We start from the raw sequence: 23,378 nt of genomic DNA on the forward strand, positions 1-23,378 counted from the left end.
TTTGGTCGGAATTTCTGGCTGTGCGTTTCCGTGTCGGTTTTATTTTTAAATTTACATATACTCCATTATACGTACAGTACAATGTATGAAATATTACAACTAGTTAACTGAAACTCCAATGTTAATGCACCTGACATATTATGGTGGTTGTGGTACCAATAGGGATGTCACAATCTGTATAAAAAACGACACTTAATCGACTGTCACGTACACATAGCATAATCAACTAATAAAAAACTACATTTATGAAAGATTAAATACAGTACAATGTAGTAATATTGTGGTGGTAGTAGCACCGGTGGAATATCATACACATATATAAACGATTTTTATGAAATTTAAACGTTGTATATCAGTAGTAATCTTTTTTTTTTTCACAAAAAATTTTGGTCCCTTGCTCTGTGAGAGTTCTGTATTTTAGATCATCATTTGATTTTTATATTTTGATCAAAAACAAAAATCAGATAAAAAATATCTATATTCAAATTGGATTAATAAAATCGACTCATCAACAACAATCTATTTTTTCATAAGCGATGATTATTTCACATCCCTAAGTGGTAGAAGTCAATGGTACTTCATACGGCTTTTACTCGGCGACTACACCGCACGCATCCACTTTCAATTAATTAAAAGTGGACATTAAACCGACGACCGTATGCATATTGTGATTTAAATATTTATAGTTAACTGTTTTAATTTTAATTACAAGTGACTGTTAATATTCGGATGGTTGTAATTCATTAATTTATATCAAATATTCGGAAAAATGAAGGTAAGTCTTAAAATGTAGTATTTGTCACGAAACATTTATATCATAACAATACTATTGTTAAACGTTATAACATATACATTTATTTCGATTGTTTGGCTACTGGAATAATATATTCGCGTATATATGTATTGTTAATATAGATTTTGGGAGATAAAGAACGTGTAATGTAGTCTAAATGTAGGTAGTGCAGTTAATATTCTACGTAAGGAAAAATTATTATACTTACAAGTAATAAGTATAAAAAACGAAATATTATGGATTTGTTATATGAATATATTAAATACATTCCAAAATAACATTTTTAACATTTTCTCTTATAATATTTTAGACCTTGCTTTTCTTACTAAATTAAAAGAAGGTGTACGCGTTTCTTTCCTCCTTGAAATCTTGTAATTGAAATCTTATACAGATTTGTCATTTCTTTTTAGTGTAATAAAAATACATTTAAAATTTATGTTTTTACGTTAAGAATAACACGTGGCAAATGATACTATATAGGCATCTGGCAGTACAAAGTACATTTATTATGTAGGTAGGTCAATACGTTCATTATGATTGCAAATATTAATATCGGGAAACACAATGAAAGCTCATCTGATATGAAGTAGCAGTCTGTATTTATACCATCATTCAGAGTCCTTAACACTAATCTGTCGTCTACTGAATCGTCATCAAGTATTTTTAATATACTTTCCTACCTTACTTACAATTAAAAATATGATATTCCTAATTCATAAGGGGAATCGTTTAAGGACAAAGATTATTTTAACGCTATTATATATATAGGGCATCTAAAATACTTGGATACTGTGTAGCTCACAAATTAAAAACACAAAGCAAATAAAGTTTCCTCATAACAAAAAAAAGACTAAAGATAACAACTGTGCATAATCAAATATATAATCTTGTAAAAGAATAAAACATAATTTTCAATAATCAAGATGGTTTTTTTTAGTTAATAGTTACGACATGGTGCAATATATTGCATTAACGGTATACGCTGGCAAGGCTGGAGGATGATAGGTTGTGGATGAACTTAGGTCAGTCAGTTCGTACTCCTATCGTGACAAATTCACCTCAGACACAGCATGTTGATTGGTAGGGGTAACTGCGTTTAGGTCGACATGGATAGCAATGGGGCCATTAACATCCCACAACTAAAAATTTATATAAATAAATTTCTTTATGGATTTGAATAGATAAGCCAAGTAAATCATTATGTATATATGTACATTAAAAATTTACGTGTGACGTAGTGCATCAGAAGATAACCAGCAGAGGGTTGAGATAAGTGAGACTATGTGTATATAGATAGACATTAATTAGTTAGTTACATATATATGGAGCCTAATACAATAATATTCGGAGAGAGTTCGGAGTATGTACGTACCTTCGTTTTTCAACATCCATGCAAAAATTTGGTGTTACAAATATAACTTCTCAGTGTGTATATGTATTAATCTATGTCATCGTAGTTGCTATACAAATGGATCGATTATGATGCGGATTTTATTATAAGCTGACTTCATCGAGATGGTTCTTAGTTACAATTTATTAGAGATTTTTTTAAGTAACCTGCCTTAAAAATAATTTCATACTTTCATCATATTATTTACATTTAATTTCGTACTGTGTCGTACGGGTTATAAAATAATAATAAAATATATACCGTATTCCCATATTTTACGATAGTTCGTTCACTTTTTCTAAAAAAATATTTATGTATCGAATATATATAAGTCAAAACAAAAAGAATCATCAAAATCAGATCAGAATTGCCGAAATTATGGCGTATAGTATAGAAATAGTAATAAAATAGCTGAAATGAAAACTTCAAACCTCAAACTTTATTTTTGAAGTTTGAAAATGTAATGATAATTGTAAAGAATAACAAATAAATACATGTAACCATATTAATAATAATAAATAAACAAAACACAGTTTATATTACTCACAGTTTATGGAAGTTAAAGGATTTTTTAAATATGTGAAGTATTTTTAGGTAACAATTACTAAAAATTTGTGTAATTTAATTTAACATCACGTTTTTCGACAGCATCATATTCATTTCGTTACTTACTATTTTTAAACGTAACTAAAAAAACATTGAACACAACGAGATTGTTTTGTTCTCTTTTATTGTTTCCAGCCATGTAATTGAATTAAACATATTTTTTATCACACTTTATAAAGTTTAATATTGATTCATCAAATCAATTAATTTTATTTACAATGAGGATAATCAATAAGTTTCTACATTCAAATTGATTCATTCGTTTACTTATTATAATTATATTAGTAAGAATATTTAGTAATAGATAGCTATTAGTTCTATTTCTTGCAAAATCGTAGTTCTAATATCAGTCATTCAATCATGGATTTTAAGAAATTTGTCATAAACAATAACATACAAACCGGACATGCGTTATCATTACGCAGCCAGCCATACAAATACAAGCAAAGTACTCATTTAAACAATTTCCTCTACGAGAAGTAATGATAACGTTATCAATGAGACCAAATAGTATAGCGCGACACGGTCATAAGTCATGATGCTGTCATTCTTCGATACGGTAGAAAAGATCTCTAGTGAACTGGAGACTCGAACTAAGAGATAAATCTCATCAGTTCATACTCATTCATTATCAAATTTTTTGTAACATAAAAATGTAGGGAGTGGCGTATAAAGAATTGAAAATTAGCATATTTAGATAATTTTGACCTCTTACGCTGTCCGTTCAAGTTTGAATGCGAATTCTACAAAGAACCTATAAATAGCAGGGGACCTATAATTATATCTAATGCAATTTAAAAATTAACTGATAAAGTGGTTGTTTGGATAATTAAATATTTAAATACGAGTATGTATGTGCAAACATCATAGATATTTATTATTTGTGGTTCGTGCCACTTATATACAGGTAAATAAATTAATTAGTATTTAATTACAAACTACATATGATCTATAACTATGTAGTTGATAGCTCTAATCAAAGCAAAATACATTTATTTGTCTACATAATATAATAAACATATATATAAGTACAATATGTTAACTATCGTGTGACGCACCATTAATTAAAAATGGTAAAGTCAATAATCATGTAACCTGAAACGGAACGTCAGAGGCCAGAGCCAAAGTAATCTATGTGACATTGACAAGTGGATGACGGACGATTGAACGGAGGCAGCGGGAGTTTTGGAGCGAAAGTGTTGATATTATTATAAAAACAAATAAGAGATAGATAATTGTGAATATTGTAGGCATTGAGGTGTTTCTCTCCCTGACTAACCGGCATTACGCCTAAGTCGTCAGGATACTAGTGATTTTAAAAGTTCAGAAGCGGTACCAATCCCGCCTACAAATTCGACTGTAAGGTAATTCTGACTAGAAGTTGTGGTAAGTGAATTTACGTTAATAACACGCATACCATTAAACGCAGTTTCTCACTTGTTTTATTGAACTTTTGGATGAATTGCTTTCTACATATTAAATAGATTTAGTATGTACGATAACTTGCGAGAGTAATGACATGACATGTAGCACGATATTCAGGTATACAATATACCTAAGAAAGAAGTATTATGAATACATTAAGTATAGAACAACATGGCTATCTAATTAGTTTAAAATATAGAGTAACTATTGTTATGTTACTAATGCCTATGATAGAGTATGATAGGATATCAACAGATTAGAAACAGTTACATTAACTATGTTGACATACAGGTTGAACATGAGAACACATACCATGTTATACATATAAACAGTGTAATGGTATTGCTGAGTTTGTTGCTAATTCACAGTAAATTAGTCAAACTTACTGTTCAGTTTTGTGTGTTTGTTCTACGTGAATTTAATTGAAGAATTGTTATTATTTCTTTACATAGGTACACATATATGTTTGATGATCCCATTTCAGATAAATGACAATCACAGGCATAGTCCAGGTATATGTCTTGATGGTGGTTATATTACCAAATTGAGACACTGTCATATGTATATATATTATATTGGTTGATACTTTGATATGTGTTTATTAATGAATTAATAAAGGATATTAATATAGATAGACACAGTATATTGTTGACATAAACTGATACCAGCAACATAACATGTTATATTTCATAATATTAGATATTAAAGACATTTTAGATGCTATCTCATGATTAGCTGTGAAGCTCTCAGTGAAAATAGTACTTAACTCTGATAGTACAATTATTATATTTATTTCTTGCTGTGTTTTGAATTTTATATATATAGCAATGGCTAACAATTGGTAGTAAACTCCAATGTTAAAAAACCGAATAACTGTAAACTATTATTATTAATAGTTCCTTATTTAATCATTATTTAGTATAAAATCCAATTGAGATCTATTAGGATCCTCAAGGTTATCATAATCATATGATATTGATTATTAATGTGTTGAAAAAGCACCTAGAAATGATATCCAATTCCTCAAAGGTGTCATATTATGCTGGAATTATATATTATATGTATGCTCAGATTGAATGTATTATATGTTTGAGCAATTGGTTCACTTCTTTGATGCTTCTCTTGAAATTCATTAGAATGGCCCTTAGCAGCCATTGTTGATCAATAAATGTACTTAAAGGTCCTGTGCAGGTACCTGTAGCTATGTACATTTGTCATTTGAGACAATGTTTAGTAAGTGAGTGTTGGAATTTATAAGCACCACATTAATATGTGACATGTTAGAAAGTGATAGATTACAGGTAAGACTATTCTTACATGGTTCAGTTTTATAATTTATGAAGTTGTCTTTTAACCTAAAGAAAAGCTTTTGGTAACTCCAGAAATGAATGTTGTTGGCTCTTGATTGTATTATTGATTGTACAAGAAACCTGTTTAATTTTCTAAACAATACTTGAGCAACAAGCTTGTCTTTAAATTTACTATTAGTGTTATGAATATGAATAAAAGTTTTTGGAAATAAGTTAATAATTGTGTACATACAGAATGTTTGGATATATATATTGAGTCGCAACAGTGAGAGTATTTGCCTTTTGATGAGTTATAACTCTCCATACAGTAAATTGCACAAAATGTCATGATTTTATAATATGAATATGTACAACATACGACAATTGTTATCACAATAATGAAAATAGACTATTGTAATATATTGCAATGTATTGCTATATTGTCCAATCTTGTGTAGTGCATAAGCTAATGAACTGAAGATTTGCTGCAAGGATCTGAGCTTAAGTTATCCATTGAGTTTTATTATTTAGTGTCATTTGTAGAATGACAGTACTAAGAAACTATAAAGTGGACAGATTCATTGTTAAATCTGTATTGGAATTGAAATGTGAACCAAGGAGGAAATCATTGTTTAAATTCAAATTGTATTATATATTTGTGAAGTACAGATAATAAAAAAAAAAAAAAGAATAGGAAAAATCCTCAATATCTTGTGAACACAAGTTAATCACTGCAAATGTAACTTAGATTGAAAGTGAGATGTTGGTATCCGTTGGGATGAACAGTGATTCACAAGCACAGTATCAGTATAATTTATAGAAGAAAAAAAATATATAAATAGTAATGATTCAAAAGAAAATTGTATCATATGTACAGGTATAAATACATATAGTAATGCCTATTTAACATTTAAATAGTATTGTGATTGTTTGGATTGTAGGACGCCATATAATGAAATGAAAAATTTATAAGCCACATATATATATATAAGAAAATGGCAGAGACGACAGACAAAAGAAACGTAGGACAGCAGAAAAAAAGATAAGCAGATGCCATAAGAAAAAAAAGGAAACAGCAGGAGAAGACTGGATGCAAACTTCCATAGAGAGAGACATGGATAGTCAGTATGGACGAGCTGGTTTATGAATATGGATACTGGCGTAATTTATGAGATTTTTATATGGTTTACTGATGGATAATAAACTACTTTATAAATAGCATATATGTAGAATGAAAAATAAATACTGCATGGTCTAAGTTGTAAGTTTTACATGTTATAGAGAATTATTTGTTGAGAAAATGTTTGCGAGCTGAGCCATTGTTCTTTAATTATAATGGTATTATAGTGAATACAAATTTAAGAAGCATAGGTAGTTAAAAGAAAAACAAAAACAAAAGGACAATTGATTGTTGTTAAATGTATGAGCATTAAAGTTTTGAAAAGTGTACATGGGTATACTAGATTTAAGTTGAAAGGATCATATTGAACCTATAACTGTTTTAAGAGACCTTTATATCCAATGCAAATAAAATGAGAGACAATATAAGTTGTGGAAGTAAGGCTATATCTGTCAATTTAATCCCAGGAATATATAAGAAAAGTTACTAGAGGATATAAATGAAAGTTAAGATATAAGAAAGTTAAATATTGTTAACAATAGATTACAGTTTACAGTTATAAATTACTGTTGTAGATGGTTTTGCCAATTTTATTAATTTCTAGTTAACCTTTGTTAAATCTTGAGATATTGTATCTATTAAGATTTTAATTGGTTGAAAAAAAAAGAGTATAATCGAAGCGTATAATGCTAAATTAACGAGCATGTAAGAATTGTTGGTATACATGTTGACTCAATTGACTGGAATATGAGATTGGATGTGTTGTATTTAGACCATTGTCACTTTTGACATAACTGTTGAGTTGAAGTAAAATAAAAGTGTTAACTAAGGCTTTTAATAGTAAACTCATCAACATATAAGAATTGATGTTGTCACTTGCATAGCATACGAGAACGGATGTATTAAATAAGTGAGGGTGTTTTAATGTTGAATTGTACAAAATTACAGGTGTAGAGATATTGGAAGTTTATAATAATAACGGTGATGTTGTTTTCAAATATTTGGTTGATATTGATCAGATAAATAAGATTGAATTAAATTTAAAGCGTTGTCTTTGACGATGACGGAAGTTAAAATTTTTATAAGTAATGATCAACGCAATCAAATGCTGGGCATTTGATTCCATAGATTAGTCTGAGCACCTATATGCACTTGTATGTGTGGCTGAACGCCCTTTGGAGAAATCGGATTGACTATTGTACTAACTAAATAGTTTAAATTGAAATTAATCCTTTCAGAACTGATTTTATGTGTCTGTTGTAATTAATGGGAAATTAGAAGAGGTGCTAATTTATAGAACCCAGACACCGTATACAGACACTTTAGAAATATTATGAATAAAGCGCTCGAGGTGTACAAGATAGTTACACTGCAAGATTGTAGTAAGGACGATCACAAGGTAAAATTTGATACACCTCTATGGAAAATAGTCGGTAAATATACGCGGTGAAGAGTTGTACATGAACGAATAGATCTGAAAGATTAAGGAATGCTAGTGATACAATGATGAGTTACAATCGATGACAAGCTGAATTATGAGCAAAATGGCTAATAGAACGGGCGGTTGATATGACAATGAAAAATGATTTGCAATACTTTGATGAAATTATGAGATTAATATAATAATCATATGACTATGAATACGATTTATGGATTTTAAGGTAAATGATGGTGATTTAGATTTGATGATATACTGATGAGATGATTGCGCTGAGATCGCGGCTGATGGTTCCGTATACGTTAGTTCACGGAGAAAATGGGGATCCGCGTGTGCTCAATGCGACGTACAACGAACGACTCGCTTTTTGTTGATGCTACTCAAGATTTGGTAGATAATAATAGGAGTAGGGTATGTGGTAGTAATATATTGCATGTTCGTTCAGAAATTGGTAGATACTAGATATATATCAACCAGATATATAATTCGAATTTGGTACATAATTAAATTGAATTAACTTATGATTAAATGTTATAAAGTCCTTTAAAGCGTTGGAGAAATAGTAAAATGGAATCAGGAAATCCAGTTCTTAATGATATGTAATAGAATAAAAAGTAATAGTAAATTTTGATGGGAGTGCATATAACCCATAGTTGAGTTGCAATGTAGAGCACTTGAGGCTGAAGTAAAAATAGCATAGTACCATAAAGAATATGACTAGTTGGAGGCCGTAACTCCTTGCGTGCGCAAGCGGTGAATGCCACATTGAGAAAATGACCAGTTGTTAAATATTTGATGTGTTTCAGTTGGAGGCCGTAGTTCCTTGTGGCGGCAAGCAGTGGCTGAGTCTAATGAGAATCTGACCAGTTTGAGGCCGTAGCTCCTTGTGTGGGCAAGCGGTGGCTGAGTCTAATGAGAATTTGACCAGTTTGAGGCCGTAGCTCCTTGTGCGGGCAAGCGGTGGCTGAGTCTAATAAAATCCAGATCTGTTGAGACCGTAGTCATAGTGGGCAAGCGGTGGCATTTTTTTAATGTTTTATTTTAACAGGTATTTCACTAATTAGCTAGGCAGCCGTGTTTGCAGAGATGCTGACTAGTACCTGGTGTGAAAAATTAAGTGATACAACTTAAGGCGGAAAAATATAACAAAGACTGAATTCATGATGTTGAAATGTAATGTGTAGTTGTCAGTGGCAACTTTCATATTTTAAGTATGTAAAGTATCTCAAACTAAATTTTATATGATTTTAATTTTATTATATTACCCGATGTTAACTGTTATGATAATATCGAATGAGGCCCTTCGATAACATTGGATGGCCGAAGTGGCTACGAATACCATCGATAAAATATAAAGTGAATAGTAGGCTTACTAAACTCACGTTCGTTTGACGAAAGTTAGTAATTCGTTTTATGGAGGTTGCGCAGGGTTTTGCAACAAACTCCCGGAGTCTGTACTCAGTTTGGCAGAAAAAGAAATCGAATGTGTCATAAAATATTTTCTTTGTAAAAAAAAGAAAGCTTATTATAAAATTGAAAAATTTATAAATGTCATCATTTATAAATCAGTGTTTTTTTTTAGAAAATATCTAACTTGAAATTCATAGCGCTGTCAATGTTGTCTGATTGAACGGAGATTAAGTGCGTAGCGGTTTTTATGTTGATTGCCGCACGCCTAATCCTTGTTGTTAATTAAATATAAGTAAATCAATATTTATTTAAAAGAGCAACACACAGGTTTCTTGTTTATTCTTCTTGTGATGAATCTGCGTTCCGAATAAGCGATAGATTCAAAAATCTCGACTACTCAAAAGTGCTTATATTAAGTTTGTTTGAATAAAGATTATTTCTATTTCACATTAATCTGGAACAGTGGGTTTTGGTTTATGTTAAACTGGTGTTGTAAAGAAAATTGAGATCAGTATCTACAATCATTTATAGTTCCCTAAATGTACAGGGTTCAAAGGGTGCAATAGATTACTTGACCAGTGAGCTGATGGTATTGTTAAGTAAATCATAACTGAAATTCAATGAATTATGTTATATTAAAATAATTCTCTGGTAAATCAAGAGTATCGTCGAAGTAAAATAGTAGTAGTAGTATTGAGGGTATTAGAACCACTTGAATAATATTGACCTGTTATTTTCTATTGGTGAGGTGAGGGCAGGCAGCGATTTTGTTCTAATTTTATGTCACGAGAATATTACTTTCTCTTTATATTTTTTTCTCTATATATGTAGGTAATTAAGTTTTACCTTTTGTAATGTGATATTTTAAATTTATCCGTTAAAATATTCATGATGAGAAATGTCAAGTTCTATTTTGGAGGTATAAAAAAAAAATGCAATGTTCATAAGATCGGAAACTTACATTGTGATGGTGATATGTTACAGTCTGACTCATAGAAGTCAATCACCGCCAAATAATTGTTTGTTACTCTAAAAGGTTGTTCATGTTTTTGGGTGATTTGGATTATGTAAATTAATATATGTTATGTTATATTTTGTGCATTCTGAATGCATGCCGAAACTTAGCTCTGTTAGTATTGATTTTAGATTGTAAACCTTTGACAGTATACTAAGATAGTCAATGTTATGAAAGTAATGTGTATCTTTAGTTTATTTAGTTAAGTATTTGTTATATGATCCTGTAGACACTATATCCTTTGATAAGCATGACTACGCTCATCAGTTACCTATGTGTCTGGGCCAGACACTATTGCAGGATGGCCGACTGTTAACTATCGTGTGACGCACCATTAATTAAAAATGGTAAAGTCAATAATCATGTAACCTGAAACGGAACGTCAGAGGCCAGAGCCAAAGTAATCTATGTGACATTGACAAGTGGATGACGGACGATTGAACGGAGGCAGCGGGAGTTTTGGAGCGAAAGTGTTGATATTATTATAAAAACAAATAAGAGATAGATAATTGTGAATATTGTAGGCATTGAGGTGTTTCTCTCCCTGACTAACCGGCATTACGCCTAAGTCGTCAGGATACTAGTGATTTTAAAAAATATAAATAACAATGACTATTACATTTTAATTAAAAGTTTTCATTTTGCATATATTTGAGGGGTACGATGTGTACCTATGTTGAAATAACGATATTAATTATTACCAATAGTACATACGACCCGGCGGCGGCGCGACGCCGACCTAGAGTTGTGATACTTGTGATGCACCGGATGACCCTCCATAGTGTGGTAAAAATAACGTTCTACGATGTAGTATCGGTTTTTTGCGACTGAGATAAATTTAGGTGACATCGTTATAGAATATTTATGTTCTACCTTGAGTTTTAACTATGTCAATTTTCAAATAGTTAAAATAGCAATCCCACTTTCGCAACAATTACTAAGAATTGCGAAATTTTAAATTGTCATCTGTGTAACGTACATTGTTAGGGTTAAGTTGTTACCAATGAATGTATCGCTATATATATAGTATTATTATTTAATCATCACGCATTTTATCACATTTATAATTTTAGTGACATAAATAACTAGCTCCCACAAACTAATTTTCTGATCCTCCATATCACTCAAAATATTATTCTGCATTTTTTTAGCTACTCTTGTAATTCCCCCCTAATATAGTACCTTATCTATTGTAACACGAGTTAAAAATTTAATTTTCTTTGAAAAAATATTTTGATGTTAAGCAGAATATTAATTTACATTAATAATAAAAATTTATATTATGATGAAACACATCTGTATTAAGTATAGTTTTTTTTTCATTATTGTATAATAATGCACTTCTAGATAAATATGAAAACAATCATTAGTTTGTTGTTTAAACTTCAAACTCTCAAAAAAAATCAGATAAAATAAAGCTCTCTCAATGGTTTTGGTTCAAAACTCATAGGAAATGGTTCATTTCTCGCACAAAGTTTTATAGTATCCGTAATTTCCGTGTGTTTCCGATCAAATATTCAGTATGGACGTCCACGAGAATTATCACTAGGGACAATTATTATGCGACAAATGTATCATATCCGTTAACTATTTGATGTTTTGATGTCCAATTGATGGATAATGCATAGTGAGGTACAAATATATACAATTTTGTACAATAGATGGGTATTAATATGGGTCCTTTATCCTTTATCCTTATCCTTTATAATTTACATTATACAAATATGCTTACACTTTTAAGTATTAATTCTACAAGTACATTAATATCCATTTGAATCTAGAACTGCAATAACCAGAAGAATGGGAAGGTAGGGATATTGGTAAAAAAATCGACTTACGTATGTAGTAAAAATATCTTATACGAATATATTTTTTTATACTTGGACTTTGAAATGACAATGCCTAAATTTGGAATTAAAGAATAACAGTGCGATTTTTAAGCAAAACAACCTAAAATATTTACTTGAATGATTGATGACAAGCTATTTTTAAGTTTTTATTGACGTCACTATATTTTCTCTTGCACATACAAATTTTGTTACAATTGAAGTCGGTTTTTTGTGTAGAAGTACAACAAAGTATACAAGTTTGTGGATAACGTTCTCCCAAACAGACTTGTTTGAGAATTCAAAGAATTGTTTTGCTGGTAACATGCAAATAAGTAGTCAATAGACGTTTAGATACGATGTCACAAACAAAATATAAACAAGTTGTATTTAGTTACATTGATAAAGCAACTCAGAACTTCCGTTCTCTGAACACGAGATAACAATTTTGCTACAAAAAAAAACTACACTATTAATGATGGATATGTTGTTCTACTTGCTCCTCTGTTAAGTATGGTAGATAATGGTTTTATTTAATATAATTTTTTATACACTTGAAATCGGATCTTTTTTTATATAACTTCATATTATTACGTAATTTCCTTACATTATTTGAATTTGTTACCATGAAATAGTCTTCGGTATTTTATATCTACTTAAGTCAGGTATTGATGTTAACAAATATTAAAATTAATATATTACAAGTAACATTTATTATTGGTACACGCTACACGTACACAACAAAGATCCACTCCATTTTGCGGTAGTTGAGTTATTATAATTATATTCCGTCCCATAACAATAGAAATAAACAAATTCTAAATTTAAAAATTGCATTAGTTTTTGCAACATTTGTAAACACGCGGGTCGATGCAACAGTATAAATAAATACCTACCCACATCATCGGACTAGGAACAGTCCAACAAAGAGATACAGACAACATCACATTACCGGCCATGTGTGAATCCAAATTAGTTCAATGAATGATAATTTCTGTGTACGCTACTTGATACGATACCGCCCTTATTTGTAGTATACAAAGTTGCTAATAGGCGGTTTTAGAGTCAGCAATACGCGCATGACACGCTTGTGTTTCAGGCGTCCCGAAACCGTTTATCATCATTCTGTATGGTAGTTTGTCACCATCGTAGCATAAAAAAATTGTTGGCTACATACACGCTGTTCCTATGGAAAACATCCTGGTTACATCCTGGGTAGATTTATTACGTTAGCTGAGACGAGAGCTCCATGTTAGCACCCATTAAAATCAGTTAATAGAAAAATCATTGAAGTTAAACATCATTAAAATCAGTCATTACGTAAAAAACCTTGTATCAGAAACAAGTTTTTAATTTTTTTAAATTGCATATCATTAACAATTTATTTAGTTATCTGGGATCCCCCATTTGCTTCTCGTTTTATGCTTGCCTAAAATCATCATATAGATGACCTCGACGGTGCAGCTGTTATATATACATGAGCCCGCGTATTCTAAAATAACAACAACAGTGGCTCAAAATAAAGACTTTTATTATGTATGTAAGATTGATTATCTATTTGAATTTCCTGTACCTATTCCAGAAGGCAACCTTATATAGATATATCTGTTATATATTTTTTTATTGTATATAATTAAAATATATAACCAAACTCAGTGAGTCGATAACCATTAACGATTCAGTTTCCGGTTATTCAGATATTTAAATGCTACAAAAATCTATGCGAATGTATTTGCCCCAAACACTACCCTCCTTATTACTTGTAAAATTAGAATCTGTCAAGCTGATAGCCCAGTCTGACTCTTTAACCTTGTGTATAAATACTAAACACATTACCGTCTTTAGCATATCATTACAGATCCCGATAATAATTGTCAATTGACCCATTTTCATGATCGATCCTGTTTGACCCTGCAGAATAATATAAAAAATATGTCACCGTTAATAAGATGAGAGGTGAGGATCTTTATTAGATCCTATTGATTTTTAATATTGAGTTCAACCAATCAAAGGGTCTGTGACTGTTTTTAAATTTATAAACTTATGCGTCTCCATTTTTTACTCTAGTTTTTCATTTTTTAATTATGTCACAGGCATATATAATTTTTTTTTTGCTGGATTACGAGCTGGAGAATGGTAACTCCTGCGTTAACGGCCCCACTGTTTACAGAAAGAAGTTGGTGAGATTAGCTTTAACAAAATCGCCAAATTTACTCCTACCTATCATCATTCAATTCTACTTCACTCTCATATGCATAGTATGTTGTGTTGTTTTCAGAAATTACCTACTTAAATGATCTAATTCCATGAGATTCAGGTCACGATGACCGTGACATTTCTTACTGCCCAGAATAGTTAGTAACATCTTTATAATGTAATTATTCATTATTATGAGACCATAATCTATACATAGGATTGCATTCGCAAAATTTGTCTTCAGTGATTCTGAGTTCCCTTTAAGTATTTATTTTTATTTCATCACGTTTCGGAACACGTCTTTCTTTTTAATGAACTTAAAAAGGAGAACGTTCTCAATTTGATTTGTTTGTGTATTATATAATATATTTCGTAATATTTTCTCTAATTATTAATCCTTTAATTACAGGATAGTCTTAACATAAGAATAGTCCAGTAGTACAATAAAAAAAAAAACGTTAAAATGTTTTGTTTTCAAACGAAATACTTTGTAATATTGTCACTTTCGATTTGTAAATGCTAAAACGGGATCACCTTGATATTCATATGAGTTCTGACTCTGACAGTTGGAGGTTCAATAAACCCATCGACATTCTACGACCGTATGAAAATATTAAGTGTAACAATTAAATAACAATCATTGCAGTACATATATGTTTTGAGATGACCCTTACAGTAGAGCAGTGCTGATAAACAATGTTATACTCATATTTAAATATAAAAAAGTATTTATCGGCATACATATTATGCTTATATTATTAGAGAGTGCGAATTTAATGGGTGTATTTGAGGCTAACTTGCGCGTTAAATGTGCACAATTATTTTCACGTAATTGGAATGACTAATGAGCTGATGGTAAATAGTGACCATCGTCTACATATATGAACAGTACTACGGACATCATGTACTTATCCTGTAATTTTACTGCCACTCATCTCACACTACAGCTGAAACACAGCTTACAAAGCAATCTGCTTGGTGGCTGAAATAGGTGAGACTGGTAGAAAAAATTATAATAACTCTCTTTGTTTTACAGCATTCACTATTTTTAGTATTAATTAGCTGCGGTGTAGCGCTATCAGCTAAGCAGTGCTGTCCAAATGGAGAGATACTCAGGCCCAAAGGATTCTGCGGCGATACCCATATGGAAACATTAAATTGCAAGGAAGGAAAGCTGCTCCTCAGAGATGTCATCCTCAAAGGAGATAAGGTGTCCACAGTGGATACACCCAATTTCGTGTTCGTTGATGACCCAGAACAGTTAGTATCTTTATTTTATATTAATATTACCTCTAAAGTAACAAGAAATTCTTACAACTTGTAACATATACGTATAAGTATAATAAGCCGAAAGATTTCCCTATATTACAATAACCGGTAATTTACTCCCCAGGAGCAACTCTATATATTATTTACTGGCTGTATTTAATGGTGCTGCCTGCGTGATATTCAGTTATATCCTAATAATGCATCCGTAGTTACATACGTGCAACATGAAAAATCTTTAAAATTCGTCTACTCTTTTGAGTATACTTATATTTTTATTTATTGATAATATTTATTTAGTTCTATGTATTAATAGTGTACCAACAACAAACTTACTAGAATTCTGCTGTGCGGGCTAGTAATTTACTTTCCTTTTTCTTTTATTAGCGCATTTCAATAACACCGCCCGCGTGAATTGCACTTGTAAATTTTCTCTTGCGAAAGCATTATACAAGAGTAAAATATATTTATATCACGAACATTGTCGTTGGATGCCAAATTTATATTTGTCTATAATGTACCTATGCTGAACAAACAGCATCTGTCTTGTATAAGATTGTCTAATATATAAACTTCTTCAAAACGACAAGATCATTTTTTATATATTTAGAATGTAATATCCGAGAATAGGTCATAGACTATTATATTATGGAGTATAACCCTCAGTTAATGAGGGTGGGCCTATTGAGAAATTTACTTTACTATAAATAATTTATATGACAAAAAAACATTTGCCAGTCAGTCAGTACGTTAATAAATATATTTATTATTACATTATATTATAGTATACTGATTTATTTTTCTATAAATTTCAGGTATTGTATTGGTAATATGTATCGTGACATTGAAAACCATGAAAATGGAACTATCCCAGTGGCTATTGTTTGTTTCGAAAAAATCCCGAAAACAAATAAAGATTACGAGGTCAGCGGTATCCTGACACTTATATCAGTGGTTTTTCTCTTAGGCACCGTCCTTGTTTACAGCTATTTTCCCCAACTGAGGTAAGATAATTACTTACAAAGTATGCTTATATGCGTAAGAATAAGTAAGTCAGAGGAGAGTTAATAACGGTCGGAATTTGATCACCAATAAAAAGATCGTAACGCTTCCAGTAGCGGCGGTCAGGTTTTCAAACTGAATATAGTATTTGTGTACATGTTAATGGTAGCGGAATAAAATAAAATTATATAAATCAATTAAGTAATGAAATGGATTTTCGAAAAATACCACTAATATCGATAAAATATATAGTTTTTATATTCTTAAATTAATTATCCTCTTGTCGGTTTGATACCGGCTGAGAATACCAAAAAGATATCTATGTATAAATATTGCCGCTGTAAACGATGTTATGCGCTAGAATAAACTAGTTAGGAACATGGCAAGGATCTAGTTATGTTCTATCACAGTTATTCACAATACACGTTTCTGCGAGTAGCAGTCCTGTTTATGTTTACGTAGGTAGTTCTAGTCATTTGATATTTACATACATTTTCATATGTTAAGTACAGACAGTTCATAATATTAGGCGTTTAAGACAAATTACCGTTTCGAATAACGGTACAGCTCGACGTTGCAGCTATTAGATCCGCCATAACTGAATAACTGTTTTTGGAAAACCCTTTTAAGCTAAATGCTATATGTATCATTATTAGTATATCTTCGTATGGTAAACAAGTTAAAATGCAAATTGTAATACTCCATTTCTATACTGTTCTAGTAATTCGTAATATGAATCGTAAGACGGATCAAGTACATCTTTTGAAAACAAGAGTGTAAACGAACCCTGTCGGTACAGTAAATATTCTTTCAAACATTGAATTATTTGCATTAGCTTTTTTTTTTAATTATACTTATTTGTGCTTTTCTGTCTGTCTTATCTGAAAAACGGCTCGATTGATTTGAATGCGAATTTGTATGCTGCATTTTGAAGCTGTTTAATAACAAGAAGGTGAAGTTCATGTATTATGATGAAAAAAGTGGTGCCTTATATTTTAATGCCTGATATTAATATTCATATCACTGTGAACCACAGATAAATATGCTTTCACTTCGCCCTGGTGGATCAACATAAATATTATTAATATATTTATAAGGCAGTAGAGATATTAACAACATCTAGCAAAACAATAATAAATAGAAATCTAAATGAATGCGAAACTCGTATCAAAACTCGTTATATGGTTGCAGAAAAACATAAATACACAGAATGGCAACGGTTTTATTTTACACCTTAATATTTAGAGATAAAAGAATTACTTTATACCTACATAGCTATATTACCTACGTTATCGCATTTGTAAATAATAAAAAAATACCTATGCAAATATTATATCTATGTATATATTTGTGACAAAAGTTACGTTCATTGTATAATGTTTGAGAGGATTTAATAGATACTGTTTCTTTTCCATTAAAATACAGATTACAGACAAATACAAAATTAATACAAATACTTATAGAAATGAATAAATAATTTTGTTTTAACCATGAATTGTCCGTGATGCTGTACATGTCTATAGTATTACCATTTTCCATCACGTCCAATTGTTTACCAAACCAATTACATAAAAAACAATATCTACCTATATCTTAAAGTTATCTAAGTATATCAAAATCTCGTGTCACGTTGGTTCTCCACGATGGAAACCTTAACTACCTGAATCCATTTTTATTAAATTTCATACTCGGTAGGTCTGAGAATAGGTTTGTTTCCCTAAGTGATAAGTTTGGCTCACACCAAAAAAAATATTTTACTTTAAAATATACATATAACCAATGGCCCCTATTTTTAATACTGAAAAACCTAATCAAAACCTGAATAGCATGCCTGTATGTTATAATGCATCTTTATTACATATTTCAGAGATGTACAAGGATTATGCTACATGTGTATGTGTATCAGCATGGCATTTGGCTTCCTGATGCTTGGCACCTCACAGCTCAGTAGATGGTACAGCGGTGATCTGTGCACCACCACAGGTAAGTAAAAAAAAACAGAATCCCAAATACTGTGTTGTCCTTGCTATTCCAGTTACGTAAAAAAATTTGCAATTTTATTACAATTACACTAGCAAATACAAAAGTACAAAAGCTTTGACAAATAAATAATAATAGGCATATAAATAATTATATAAAAGAGCCAGGAAAAAAACAGCCATTTTAAGATAATTATCCGCTTATTTTTATTTCTCTCTGCATACACATTAAAATTATAGAATGAAGATTATATATTTTATGATATGTGTAACATGAGACATTTATTTTTATTTAGAAATATGCAATGTTCTGCTAAAGAAATATACACATAGTCATCCTACCTAACTGCCGAACTCAATATCCCATATATGTTAGAAAAAGAATTACAAAATTGATTCCGTTCAACTTTTTATAGAACAGTACTAATAAATAAATTAATAATATAGAACGTTGTCTGTTCATTTTTAAGATACCTATATGAGACTAGCAATTACGCGATTGATGCATCTGCATAAACTTTCACCCCCTATTATATTTTCTAGAATATTCTCGTAGTAATCTATTTTCATGACAAATTTCATTAAAATCTGTTCAGACATTTAGTAGCGAAAAGGTACACATAGACGTACAAAACCTTTCATATTTATAATATTAATATGGTTGGTATATAATAAGATGATTATTACTTCTCATTACCGACAATTGACGATAAGTGTGTATCTTCAGTCATATAAAAATCATTCCAAATAAAATTGTAATTATTAATTAATACTATTTGTTTTAAAGCTTTCCTCCTATACACATGGATGATGGCCACATTCTTTTGGATGAACGTTATCTGCATAAATGTATACCGCACTGCCAGGTAAGTCAATTACTATTAAAACTATTAGGTACTATCAATCACAAATCTACACTAAAAATACAGATATAAAAGACAACGAAACTCATATAAAAATCGTTGCATTATTTATATAGGAATACGAATAAACTGACAGACGTGGACATCGACTTTCTGATATTAATGATTATTTATGGAAATTTCAATTTTTTTTAAATAAAACCCCATGTTGGTTGATAAGGTAGATTTCAATATATAAAAAGAAATAGGAGAAGTATATTTAATAACAATTCTTTCCACATAATAATTTTAGTTTAAATATATCTTAAAATAAATGACTATGTAGAAAGAAAACTTAGAAGATATTAGAGAAACTGATAAATTTACATATTGTAATATATTACCAGGGATCCCACTTACATGAAGAAGACTGAGAGGAAGCAATACTTCTGGTATAGCTGCTACGCATGGGGGGGCACTTTCGTTTTCCTAATGGTGGCTGTCATAACTAATTTCATGGAGGGCGACCACTGGAAACCGGGATTCAACCGAACCAGCTGCTGGTTCGCGGGTAAGTAATTTCCAATTAGCTACATATGTTTGTATTTTATTTAAGAATATCTGATAAGCCTAAAAATAATACTCAGTTATACTTTTTTTAATGTTTTTTTTTGTTATTAAGTATCAGAATCTAGTCACATGATATAAATAATAGTGTTTCATATTTTTTTTAACCGACTTCCTTTTTGCACCTATTTGAATGATTATTATTACAATTAATAGAGTTATTGTTAAGTTCGTCATTCGATAGAAGTTGCTTTTAAATAATTATGTACAATATTAATATAATAATTTTTATTCATAACGATTGATTTGAGAGATAATTTTAAACGTTTTTGTATGGTTAGGCTAAACTTACTTTATATTGTTTCGGATGGATAAATAAAAATATTCTATTTATATATTATTAGTAATCTTAAGGCAACTATTTAGACATTACCCATATCTAACAGTGGAAGATCATTAATCATTGAGTGGAGTCACTAATTAGGCACTCATAAACATATCTGTATTTGCATAATGATTCGAGCATATGTATTGTCACTGAACCGCGATTTGGTAAACATAGGTAGTAATAAATATCTAATAGACGTCATTAACCACATGATTTCAAGGAAAGATAACAAAAATTTTCTTTATTCGGCAGTGGTGGACCACAAATGTCGTAAACAAAGAATAATATTAGTATAAATTCAATAATAATAATAATAATAATAATAATATATTTATTGACACCAATTTAAGTAGTTACAGTTATTCTCCTTATAAACTATTACATTTTTGTTAAATACGCATCATACATATAATTTACCAGTAGCATCTATACTAGGCCGAGCCTGTATCATAGATACTACCTTCTTCCAGCGACAAATAGGTAAAAATTAAAATGTTGCAATTGCGTGAGTAGATTTACATTTCAACTTCAACTCAATATCTAGTATAGATCAGGATTCAAGATCAAATTGTAGCACTTAATGTAATCTCATAAGTATGTCTGACCTGATAATAAATTATCACGATCCATACAAATGTCTCAGCTTAATTAGAAAGTTTTCAATAAAGTGGTATCTTATTACTGACAGCTGATTTAACCAAATTAGATAATTAACATTTTAAGCTAACCTACTATTAATATTAAAAACGTCATAATTTGTTACAAAACGACTGCATAAAATTTTGGTACACAGATAGATGGAATCCTTTATTAGACAGCATCGTAGCATACAGTTAGACAAAATTGTGTGTAATATTAAATGACTCTATAATGTTGTGTTTGATTTGCTGTGTTTAATTTTAACATTGCTTTACTTTCGAGGTACAGGTCACGATCAACAGTACGTAAACAGTTTGACACAGTGACATTATTGATAACAAAAACATTGCTATACTGATTACTATTAGTTGTTGTGAAATTTGTGACAAGGTTACATATTGACGAGTTTTCTAAACATACTGTCCATTTGTTTACAGACCGAACGGAAACTTGGATATTCTTCTACGGACCGATAGCTGTCCTCATCACTACCAATATAGTTTTATTCATTCTATCATCCTACACGATATGTCAGAACAGAAAACAATATGAGGCAAATAAAGTAATGATACTTAAACACACGTACGTAAAACTAACACTTTTATAAATTTCATATAATGGTGTCAATATTAACCGTGGTGTATATAACAAGCAAATGTGATTTGCAGGTTCTATCTGTCTCTAAAACTATTCCTGGTCATGGGTTTATCCTGGATATTCGAGATCGCCAGTTTTGCGCATGGAAAAGACCACGTGCTATGGTAATTATATCCCGTATTTACTTATTTGAACAGGCGACAATTAGCAATGCCTCTGCGTAAACAGATATAGAGTGAGTTTGAGATTATTTAGGTAATAAAGAGCAATACACAAATTAATTATGGCACCGAAACTCTTGATTTTACCTGACCTTTTTAATTATAGTAATGAAACTAATAGAATGACATTATTTTAAAGTTAAATTCTAAGTAGAATTTATGCCATCTCATGGGTTATATGAAAAATTAGTTTATCAACTTTTCACTTTCATTTTGTAAACTTACATATCTACACAATTATTGAAATAATTTTGATGATTCATATTAGTCTAATCAATTAAAATTTCTCTCCTACTAATTATTGTAACATTTGATGTTTTCATATGTGAAAATATTTTTCAACTATCTGGGATTCATTGTCATTATTGTTACAGGAAAATCACGGATACAATCAATTGCCTGCAAGGCGTTACCATATTTGTGATATTGGTGGTATTAAGGAGGAGAGCTATACGCGGGTTGGTCAATGAGAGCTGTTGTCTGCGCATAACTCGGCCGTTGGCTGAGAAGTTAAGTCCCAACGACGAGGAATGTGACCAGCACATACTCGCAGATGACACAGTCGAAGTCAGGCTCAACTGATAGCGAGCCATTTGCCTTAGTTCCTTAATATAAGATAGCATGTAAATTACAGGTATATACCAAAAAGAATCTCCAACTTATTTATATACTTATATATTTTTATTAATTCGTTATAAAATAATACTCTCGCCAACTGTCGTTATGAAAGGTAAAGGATTATGCGTGTATTATGCGTGTGTGATATGTAGGTATATAAAAATTATATAAATCATTTATTTATACAATTATAATGAGTATAGTTATACATTACTGTTTGTATATTGTGCCATAATAATAGTTTTTAATTTTAAAATTCGTTTATTGTGATGTAATGTTTATTTTTCATACGTTGTGTTGGCTTGTACTCACTCATACGAGTTGAGTGTGGTATAAATATACAGGTATATGATATTTTTGAAACAAGTGTATTGCATACCTACCTACTATAATGTAAGCATTCCAGATATATTTGCTATCTGTCTTCGGGATTCGGTGGTAATGAGAAGCATGTAATCTTAAATATGATTAGTACATTGTTAGTAAGATTTCTAACTTAATTAGCCAAGATATTCCTAATTATGTAAATAGCTGTAATCATGTATAAAACAAAATTATGAGAAATTGATATTTAAATTATTACAAATCAATAGAATATATGATACACTGCCTCTTAAAAATGTTATAATAAATCGAATTTCTATATTAATGTAATTCATAATTTAAAGTGTAATAAACATTCCGTTATGTGAAAAAAGTAACGTTTTATGAATGTATCTAAATACTAAAATAATAAAAAATATAATATTCA

The 23,378-nt window shown here is 30.4% G+C and overlaps 2 protein-coding genes across 3 annotated transcripts in view; one reads left to right on the top strand and one right to left on the bottom strand.

Annotated features, from left to right (window-relative positions):
* LOC131847684 (RNA helicase aquarius) overlaps positions 1-23,378 on the bottom strand; it is a 78,425-nt gene that overhangs the window by 40,681 nt on the left and 14,366 nt on the right. The gene's annotated exons all lie outside the window — the stretch shown is intronic.
* On the top strand, positions 599-22,756 carry LOC131847682 (probable G-protein coupled receptor Mth-like 1). 2 transcript variants are annotated; one of them, XM_059197309.1, is made up of 9 exons: positions 599-775; positions 15,545-15,768; positions 16,590-16,778; positions 18,644-18,759; positions 19,543-19,621; positions 20,005-20,168; positions 21,629-21,773; positions 21,860-21,952; positions 22,384-22,756. In XM_059197309.1, exons 1-9 carry the CDS (start codon positions 770-772, stop codon positions 22,589-22,591), a joined length of 1,224 nt encoding a protein of 407 aa, XP_059053292.1. In that variant the 5' UTR covers positions 599-769; the 3' UTR covers positions 22,592-22,756. The 2 variants fall into 2 exon arrangements, with proteins under 2 accessions (XP_059053292.1, XP_059053293.1); XM_059197310.1 differs by lacking the exon at positions 21,860-21,952.

The sequence above is a fragment of the Achroia grisella genome, unplaced genomic scaffold, assembly GCF_030625045.1.
Source record: "Achroia grisella isolate CSIRO2021 unplaced genomic scaffold, CSIRO_AGI_Agris_v1 utg540, whole genome shotgun sequence".
NCBI lineage: Eukaryota > Metazoa > Arthropoda > Insecta > Lepidoptera > Pyralidae > Achroia > Achroia grisella.